Here is a 10015-nt window from a genome sequence, read left to right as displayed (position 1 = left end):
TAAAAAAAAAAAAAAAAAAAAAAACTTTATGGAGGGAGCATAAAATATTCTATGAAGTAAGACTCTCTTATTTAAGTTTACCATTCTTGTAGTTTGTCTGATTTCTGAATCTTAATAATAAAAGCCTCTTGATATCATCCAAGTTAGATACTATCAAGACAGGCTATGGTTGAACTTTATTATTTTGGATTTTGAACCTGAAGATGTTTCACAGCATTATTCACTAATTCACGTTGTTAACTGGTGGTATTCTGATGATTACAATCACTGTATTGCTTATGAATTTGTACACATTGGATATGGTTCGTTGATGCTAGGCATTGGCCAAATATAAGAGTCTTTGATCTACCTATGTAATTTTATTTAAAAAAAAAAAAACTTTATGGAGGGAGCATAAAATATTCTATGAAGTAAGACTCTCTTATTTAAGTTTACCGTTCTTGTAGTTTGTCTGATTTCTGAATCTTAATAATAAAAGCCTCTTGATATCATCCAAGTTAGATACTATCAAGACAGGCTATGGTTGAACTTTATTATTTTGGATTTTGAACCTGAAGATGTTTCACAGCATTATTCACTAATTCACGTTGTTAACTGGTGGTATTCTAACTTGTCATGTGGTCATGTAGCGGCTATACAATGTTTGAAGAGGAAGAGGTTATATGAACAGCAAATAGAGCAGCTTGGAAATTTCCAGTTGCGTATCCATGATCAGGTCTGCTTGTTAGTTTATTATATCTACTAGTTTTTGACAGTATGAAAGATGAGGGAGGGAGTGTTCTATTTTGAGTTTGCTCTATGGGATGACTCTAAAATTGTTGGTATATAAATGTTGCAGATGATCATGTTAGAAGGTGCAAAAGCAACGACTGAGACTGTAGATGCATTGAGAACTGGAGCTTCTGCAATGAAGGCAATGCAAAAAGCAACGTATGTTCAGGGTCTTCTCTGCATTGGTCCATTAGTTTCTTTTCTAACTTGCTATCTGTTTATACAATTTTGGACTGCTTCCTCAACCCTGCACTGCTTGGTTTTGTGGTCTGATATGCAATTTGCATTTTATCTCAGAAGCTGACTGCATAGATTTTATCTCAAACGTCAATGGAAGCTTGCTTTCCCTTAAATGCTTCAACAAAGCTTTCTTAAATGATTATTATTGGAATTATTTATAGTTATTCCAATGGAGTTCACTTGATTAGGGCATGCAACCCTATTGGAGAAATTTAGATCTTCCTAATATAATCTAAGAATGCTGTGTCCAACCTGGTTCATCTAAATAAATACCTATATGTACTGCTTATAAAAATTTGGTGTGGTAATCAAAGTAGTCCTGTGGCTGACATAATTGCAATCATCTTCTCATTTAACAGGAATATTGATGACGTGGACAAGACCATGGATGAGATCAATGAGCAGACTGAAAACATGAAACAGATTCAGGAAGCATTGTCAGCTCCACTTGGTGCAGCAGCTGATTTTGATGAGGTTATTGTTTTCTTGATGCCTTTTCAATTTCTTTTGGGTCCTATTCAATTCCAACAAAAGAAAAGACATTTTCTTCTCTCTTTGAATTACCAATTATTTGAGCGTTGTGAAGCTCTGCAGGAGAGTCTAAATGTTTTTCTCATTGCAGGATGAATTGGAAGCTGAACTTGAAGAGCTGGAAGGTGCTGAGCTGGAAGAGCAGCTTCTTCAGCCTGCTACAACTGCTCCTGCAGCTACAGCAGCTCCAGTGCAGGTCCCAGCAGGCCCGCAACGTCGCCCTATTCCAAAGCGTACAGCTGAGGAAGATGAACTGGCTGCACTACAGGCTGAGATGGCACTTTAAGCAGGTGCCTTTTCTTTGTTGTAATATGATTTATACATTTTATCAATGCGTCTTTGGATTTTCTTATAAGACAATTTATCATCTGCAGTTGATTCCATAGTGCATGTAATTTTCAGTTGATTGATGTTCGGGTTGTTTAGTCTAGTCTGGATCCATGAGGGTTGAGTGGTCTGTTTTTTCTTCAAGTAGAACTAATTAAAGGCGATTTTTTTAACAATCGAAACAAATTACATTTTGCTCAGTTCAAATATTTTGCTCTCTTGGCATCTGATAATGATTTTGTTGGTCAGAATTTTGCAGGCATTGTTTGGGTATAACTATGGGAGGCTATGTAAAGAATTGGCCTTACTGTTTGTTTGATGGAGATTTCTGCCCCTTCAAGTTATTATGTGATTTCTATGTCGAACCATTGGTAAACGGACAATGTATATAAAGGTGGCATTAAATTAAACTAGTCACCATTCAAACTTGAAATCTTCTCTTTCGAGCTTCTAAACAACTCTTTCTTTTTTTTCTTTTTTTTTTTTAAATGTTCTGTGAGGCCTTGTTTGATAGCTTAATGATTCCCCCATGTAATATATCCAAGTGAATCTTCAATCATCTTGGAGCCAAATACGGTGAAAATGAAGAAAGTAGTCAAAGTACCGCATTGTTGCTGTCCGCAATGGACTTGCCTGAATTATCGCGAGCTTAATTAATTCGAGAGGAAACTACATTTACTCTCCACTAACTACCATCTCATTTGCAATGTTTTCCTCGGTGTTTAAATTTTTGACAAATATATCTTTCATTTTTTTATCTTATGGAATATGTTTTTGTTATTATTGGTCTTAAAATGGTGACATTGCAGTTCCAATGATAAATTGAGAAGGGGGGATATTGCAAAAATTGAAACATTGAAGGAAATTGCAAAACAAAAAATGGTAGTTAGAGGAGATAAATATAGTTAACCCTTAATTTAATGTTCTTTTTTGTAACTAGACAAATTTAACGAGGTTAACCTCTTAGGAGGGGCCTAGTGGCAAATTCTATCCTCGAAAAAGAAGGGTGGTTGTTAGTAGTGGTTTTGTTTTCCCAGTGGTTATAAAGGTAATGAAAATCTTGGTAGAAAATGTAAGACCGAAAGAACCTATATCTAGTGCATCTCATTTTGAAGGAAAACTTTGTTAACTTTGTTGTGCCTGAATTAGATTACCATCAGGTCGTTACAATGCGCATTGCTGCAAATAAAATGGATCAAATTTCGTTTTCTGGGCCTCCTGGGTGAGGGATGGGGGCAAGGAAATGGTGCCAATTTTGGTCCTGTCCCCTGGAGAACTTCCATGCTGTCAGTTTTGGTGGCCTTTGAAAATGCACAAAGGGTAATGCGGACAACACTCAAGTGGCGGACATAAAGTTATACATAGACATAGTTGATAATGCCCCTCATATCGAAATGGTAACCACGTTGTTGGTTAAGGGTGGGGCAATAGCAGAGCATTATTGTTGACCACAAAGGAAAGAAAGGAAGAAAGGGGAAAAAAATAAAAATAAAGAAAGGGAAAGGATGCCAATGAAGTCGTCGGCAGAGTGGCATGGATGGAGGGTTGGAGGTTTAAACTTCCATTTGATGTACCATAAGTTATATTGCACAAAGAGGGAGAGATCGAGTACAACAAGACTGTATTGTTTGACAACTTGAACATGTCCATACTCATATTCAAGTGTGACCCAATTATCTTTTCCCATGCGGACAAGGATTCCCTTCGTTTATAATGATATGAATACCAATCAAAAGTTAAACTTGATATATTTAATAGTATTCATAATTTTATATTATTTAAATTTTTTAAAAGATGTATGTCTAAAATTTAATCATGACAGTTAAACTCTAAGTATGAAGAGGATCCTATTCCCTAGCGTATATAGGCTGCCCATTGCACATTGCCAATAGACTAAACAGTCATACAAAAATGTCTATAGAAAAGGATGGGAAAAAGAATCTTCATATTGGAAAGAATGGGGGTTTACATAAATGGCAATACAAACAAGAAACAGAACATTTCAAGCATGAGACTGACATCTCTGTCTCTCTCTTTTGTTGAAGAGGTGAGTGAATCAATGAATAATATAGGTAAGTAGCAGAGCAAGCAGCATGAGCACATAGGCAACTCCTTGGTCAATTGCTACCCCTGCAAAAGTAACATCAAAAACCATCCCCCCATGATCAGACTTCTTTGCAAACCCAATAAACATTCCTTAAATACATAAACAGAAAGACAGAGAACAGAGTCAACAGACCATCACTAGTAGGACCAGGCGCCGGCGCCGGCATAGGCTCAGGCACAAGGCTCTGGCTATGGATGGAAGGTACAACCACTGCCAAAACAAGCGCAAAAACTGCCATTACTGAAAACTCAACTCTCAACATCTCCATTGTAGTTGAATCCGAAACCGCTGTTTTTTTTTTCTTTTTTCTTTTTTCTTTTTTCAATGAAAACTCCCTCTGCCTCCAATGGGGTTTGAGGGAGCTTTTGGAATTATAAAGAGCCAAAGAGGAACAGAGAGTGAATCCCAAGGCTCAAAGAGAATCTTCAGAAATTAGCAGGCCACTCTGGTTTATAATTGCTGTTAAGATAACGGGGATTTTAGACGCAAATTTGGACCGTTGATTTATGCCACGTGTACGGGCAATGGCGGGTGCAACTTCACATTCCAGCTGTGTACAGAGAGGATCTCGTCCAATCAATGACCATTCCTTCTACTTTACCACGGCCACATGCAAGGATGATTTGAGTTGTGGAATATTCTCAATCATTTTGATTTTTATATGATAGATTTCCCAAAATCAAAATTTCAAAGATTATTGATTTATTGTGCCGTTACTTTTGGACGGTGACCGTTGGCTTGGTCTCACAATCCAGAAATCAGCAAGAAAGGGGCCATTTAAGTCCACTTGCATTTTGAAATTTGAGATCCTATAAAATTTTAAGGATGATCAAGTTGATGATTTGGGCGGTGACATTGGCTTTGGCCTCAGATTTCAGAACGGGGCCTCATGCCACCTAAATTAGGGATGACTACGTAATTGGTCCGACAAATTATTTTTCTTCCAAATTTTGCTAAAAAAGAAATTCTTGTAACCTAATCTATTAAATTAACATTTGTATTTAAAAAAACACGCAATTCTAAAAAATGCATGTGATATGTTAATCTTATTACTCAAATGACAGATAACAGTTTTATAGATTGGTTTGGAAGAAGACTTTGTCCTAATTAGACTTCTTGATATTATCTTGCTTCCTAATATAATCATAGATTTGATTTGATGATATAAGATATCAACACTACTTAGAATGGCAATGGAATTGACATGAATACTAGACCTATTTATCATACTTGATAAACAAAGGGTATGCCACAGATGCTACTGAGAGGTTGGGAGTACGACAGTCTTAAAAGAAATTGAGATATGAAGAAATTCTGCAATCGAAGTGCTAAGCTATGTGAGTACTCATTAGAACTTTTTAACTTTCTTTTCTCACCTACACAGAGAAGAATCCCATCAATGTAGAATGATACTCATTTTCTTTACGAGGTTTAAGAGCACAGGCGAGTCTGCCATTGGAAACAAGACATTTCCCATCCAATCAAACATTTACAGGAATCAAACATTATATCTTTCAGTCAAGCATCAACCCTATTTTTAGCTCAGAATTATAGTTTCAGAAACCTTTAACCAACATACCAGCACTTGCTTATAGGTAGGAAGGGGTCGCAGGGCTGGATGTCAATTTGTTCAAAATAGTTGCGTGAAATTACTTAAGAGAAATATAAGCCATTCATCACTGCCTTAGGAGTTCAATTGGCTTCAAGCATCTAATCAACAACTGAGCTGAGTGGAACTGCTGATAACTCCAGATAATCAAAATCATCAGTTATTCCAACCTGCATATAGATTTACAAGCAAGACAACCAAGAAAAGAGAGAAACCCATCAAAAAAGGTTATTAGCCTCAAGCACATGGTCACATCCGCCATTAATAATAATAAAAAGTCATTATCCCTTAAAAATATGGGCATATTCTCATTTCAGTCTAATGAATGAGGAATGACCAGAACAAAAAGGTGTATGATTTTTATTGTTTATATATATATATATATATATATATATATATATATATATATATATATATATTCAGTTTGACATGCAGCATGCATTGATGGATTCAGAAAGCTATATGTTTCCGTTGGCTCCATTTTCCATTTATGAGAAGAAAGTTCCAAGATGAATTATTGAATTTTGATGAACAAACCCTGTGGAGTAATTGGGTCAGAATAATAACTATAAGCTTATCGCCCAAATTAAATATGTTCGAGTATATATGTCCATATAGCACCAGGATCCAACACCAAAGGGGCGATGGTAGATTTATTTGTCTGCACCGTTTTCAAGTATATAGATATACCTCCTTGTACAGGTTTTCAAGCTGCTCTTTGGCCTGAGGAAAGTTGTTTGAACACCACTGCCGCAATGTGAAGATGTTCTCTGAGGAGTTTTAGCCCACAGCAATTCAAAAGAAAGATCTTCGTTAGAGTTCACCATCTATGGGAAACAAACACTTCCCAGCAAGGAAAAAAAAGGAACATATGAATAGAAGGTAAACCTGTCCATCTGTTAGCTGCTGCATAGGCAACTTCAATCGCTTCCTCTGCCAATGTTTTAATTAATCAGTATGTATAATATCAAGCATCAATCAGTTATGTTAATTCCTAGATTTGACAAAGGTGAAAGTATACTATAGTTTAAGCATCGCACGAGAATATAAGCATTTCTTAACTCTTTGCTTCGTATGCGGCTGGATCATTATCTGCATACTGTCCCATCTCATCCTGAAAATGTACATGAATTTTAATCAGACTCATCAAAAAATCGTACAGGAATTTTTTTTTTTTTTTTAATACTTACAAAAATAAAAAATAAAAAAACTCATGTTTCTCGATGCATTGCAAAGGAGCAGGACAATCCAACCTTCAGCATATTATGCTTTTGCTCGATGGCTTTTAGCTCAGCTAAGGCCTCCTCCCGTTCATCCTGGTAAAGCTTTCAAGTCAGATGTACAAGGAAGTAACACTTCATCCTTAACCTTGAAAAGAGATGGGATGAAGTGGACTTACAGATTCCTCTCGTCCCTTCTTTAATGCATCACACTGGTCAACTAGTTCTGCATGCCTCTTCTTACTGCTTTGGAGATCAGATTCAAGTTTCTGACAGACACTCCTCAGCTGGTCAACAATATTAGCATAGTTAGAACATAGATGAAGTTAAATCCACATGTTATACAACATTGAGGTTAACATGTACTCCAAGTGCCGCACTAGCACCCATGGATTACATGCACTGCCACTCATTTTGGTTTCACACAGTAGTTCCTTGGCTTTCCTATACATCCTCTCCCTCCTTTACCTCTCCATAATTGGTGCTCCCTTTTGCCTATGGAGACAACTAGATCCGATATCCCTGAGAGCATTAATCATAGGGCACCTCCCTCGCTGGACATTGAAGTAGAACTCCTCTTCAGTGACTTCAATCCAGTTGACCCCAGTACAATCTTTCCTACTCTACTAAGTTTTCTTGCCATTGTAATTGGAGATTTTCCAAGCATTGGGCCCTTAGACTATCTCAAAAATTGCCGTTTTTAATGGACCCCTTTTTTAGGGCAATGTGCTAGAAGCCATTGGGCCGAGCCAATTATTTGGTTAATTCCCAGGGTGTATTTTTGTGTTTTATAGGGTGCTATTCTAACTGTATTGGGGTGATTGTTAGTGTCCCCCACCCACTCCTTGTGTATTTGTTCTTTTTATGTTTAATGTAATCTTTCTATGGGAAAGAAAAAAAAAAAAAAAAAAGTAATACATTAAAACATCACCTGATTTCCAGCGCAACTAGGAAAGCTCCAAAAGTACACCTGAGATTTCAAAAATATGAGTACTGTAAAATGATGGGATAAATCAGTATGTGTAATGTAATAATATATCTTTGACATTTGTTTAGAACAAATTAGTCTTCAAACTTCAAGTGGATGCAAGATATCTCAAGCAATCTACCACAGAGCTGCGTAGAGAAATGAAACTTCATTTCAAAAACCATCTAAGAATGCTTACTTACAGAAGTTCCTATCTTCTCTTTTAAAACAAGGTCATCATCCACTAAACTTTGGACAACATCTTTCACAGACTGAGAAATCACACCTTTCCTGGGGCCCGACTTCTCAAGCTCCTTGAGCTGAAATCATTAAAAAAAGAAGGTATAAATGTGGCAATTTTCTCAGCAGAACGGTATGCAAAAAATCGATTTGAGTTATAAAAGCCTGCAAAAACACTGTAAGGGACTGAAGCAGGAAATTGAGAAGATTGTCGAATAATTCAACAGGAAGTTCAAAATCAACCCAATAAAGACGAGCTTTTCCATCCTTTGGTGGTCAACCTTGCTATATAAGTGACAAAGTACTGTTGAGCCTAACAAAGTCCGAAAGAAAGGGGACATTGTGTTTGTAAAGATCATTGAAATATAAATGCTCTTCTTCTTGTACATTAATATAATCCTCTAAAACAACATTAGGAGTAAATACAAAATCCCTCCAACCTTAACAGCACAGCATACTCACAAGGAAGAAGTCTTGAGACTCATAAAATATTTGAAGCATCTTCTCACGCTTCTCTTCCAAAGAAAGACCCCGTTTCTTAGACTGTGCCACGAATCAAGAAGCGTCCATCAAATATACCATCATGGGTAGCGAAATAAAAAAGTTATCGTAACATATTGCCAAAAGATATATATATATATATATAAAGAATGGTAGAACCAGCACAAACAATTAGCAAATGACATGATAAAAACATATTAGTCCTGAAATGAGAAATCATTTTCACAAACAAGGAGGGGGCACTCTCATATCGTTGTCAGCTTGACCTCTTTTTCCCTTTATTTATTTATTTATTTTTTTGCATGCAACCTAGAATCTGATAACAAACATTGCAATATAGCCTCAACGAATTTACGAAAGGGCTAAGGAGGGAAAACATGAAAAAAGAAGCAGCTATATGCAATTAAATTCCCCTATCCCTACGTTTGGCTGCGGAGAAAATCTGTCAATCTTAAGGCAAATCTAAATTTAATTTACTTTCCAAAAAAAGCACAATAATAGAAACGCCGAATAGTTGTATCAGAGTCATACAAGTAACAACATGGTTTGCTGGTGATTTTCTCAGCAACCAAACAGAGCAACAATGCTAGGGTTCATTAGTAAATTACACAGACCATAACCTAATCGCATCAAATAATTAAGTTCTGACTTGATAGGAAAAGTCCACCAAAAGCTCAAAAATTAAAATACACCAAATCATCCTCGCAAAGACAAAAAAAAAAGAAAACAAAAATTCAAAGAGTAGCTTAGAAAAACGATACATATAAGATGGTCGCAATTAGATCTATGAAACAGAGAGAACAAAATTAGGGTTTGAAGGGACTGATTGGCATACCATTTGAAACGAACCGTTTTGCGAAGAAGACGATGAAGGCTGGCCAAAGCTCTGAGAGAAAAGAGTGTCGAAGAAGGCTCCAAAGGGTGTGAAATGAGAAATGTGGGATGTGAACGTTCTGATTAGGCGCGAAAGCTTTCTGTTTTCGAAGTCATTGAACGTCGTCGTATGGCCAAATGCCAATGGTTCTAGGCACTGGCGATCAGTATCTCTCTACTTCATGGTTCAATTAAATTTTTATTTTGCATATTTAATAATCTATATATTATAAATTATTCATATTCTCCTGTTGTTTTTGTTTGGCAAAACTTCACAAAATTCTCGTAACTTTCACACGTTTTGACATTATTTTTTCAATGTTCAAAAAATTTTCAATTTAGGATATTGAACTTTCAAATTTTTGTAATGTCCCATCCCGTTAGTATTTTCGTTAAATCTTGTCAAAAAATTCTCAAAATACCCATATTTTTTAGGGTTAAATACTAAATTAGTCCCTGGGGTTTCACAACTTTATTTTTTCTCCCCTTGGGTTTCATTTTTATCACAGGAGGTCCTTGTGGTTTTGATAAGTGACCAAATTAGTCCATCCGTTAGTTGACCGTTAGTTGACTGTACGGACTAACACGTGGACCAATCAGACGTCGACACGTGGCACATATATTAATTT

The 10015-nt window shown here is 36.3% G+C and overlaps 2 protein-coding genes across 3 annotated transcripts in view; one reads left to right on the top strand and one right to left on the bottom strand.

Annotated features, from left to right (window-relative positions):
- Window positions 1–2428, top strand: part of LOC132164915 (vacuolar protein sorting-associated protein 32 homolog 2) — a 4278-nt gene extending 1850 nt beyond the window's left edge. Inside the window, exons 4-8 of one of the 2 annotated variants that reach the window (XM_059575433.1) lie at window positions 630–715; window positions 839–930; window positions 1371–1485; window positions 1634–1832; window positions 2129–2428. In XM_059575433.1, the coding sequence (XP_059431416.1) occupies window positions 630–715; window positions 839–930; window positions 1371–1485; window positions 1634–1828 (488 nt within the window). In that variant the 3' untranslated portion in view covers window positions 1829–1832; window positions 2129–2428. Of the gene's footprint in view, window positions 1–629; window positions 716–838; window positions 931–1370; window positions 1486–1633; window positions 1833–2118 lie in introns of both variants that reach the window. The other variant, XM_059575432.1, reaches the window with a different exon arrangement.
- Window positions 2429–5341: 2913 nt separating this feature from the next.
- LOC132166401 (meiotic nuclear division protein 1 homolog) lies at window positions 5342–9479 on the bottom strand. The gene is made up of 10 exons (XM_059577204.1): window positions 9349–9479; window positions 8475–8555; window positions 7976–8092; window positions 7737–7775; window positions 6985–7092; window positions 6839–6901; window positions 6648–6699; window positions 6474–6518; window positions 6276–6355; window positions 5342–5755 (listed from the first exon to the last, which is right to left on the bottom strand). The coding sequence occupies exons 1-10, from the start codon at window positions 9349–9351 to the stop codon at window positions 5687–5689; spliced, it is 657 nt and encodes a 218-aa protein (XP_059433187.1). The 5' UTR covers window positions 9352–9479; the 3' UTR covers window positions 5342–5686.
- Window positions 9480–10015: the final 536 nt, after the last annotated feature.

This window comes from Corylus avellana, chromosome ca11, assembly GCF_901000735.1.
Source record: "Corylus avellana chromosome ca11, CavTom2PMs-1.0".
Taxonomy (NCBI): Eukaryota; Viridiplantae; Streptophyta; class Magnoliopsida; order Fagales; family Betulaceae; genus Corylus; species Corylus avellana.
The sequence above is the reverse complement of the archived record's forward strand: the minus strand, read 5'-3'. Positions and strand labels throughout refer to the sequence as shown.

Coding starts and splice junctions, on each gene's coding strand:
- LOC132166401 (XM_059577204.1), bottom strand. Junction 7,776..7,975: donor AAGAGAAGATAGGAACTTCT/GTAAGTAAGCAT, acceptor TTGAAATCTCAG/GTGTACTTTTGGAGCTTTCC. Junction 6,700..6,838: donor AAAAGCATAATATGCTGAAG/GTTGGATTGTCC, acceptor GTACATTTTCAG/GATGAGATGGGACAGTATGC.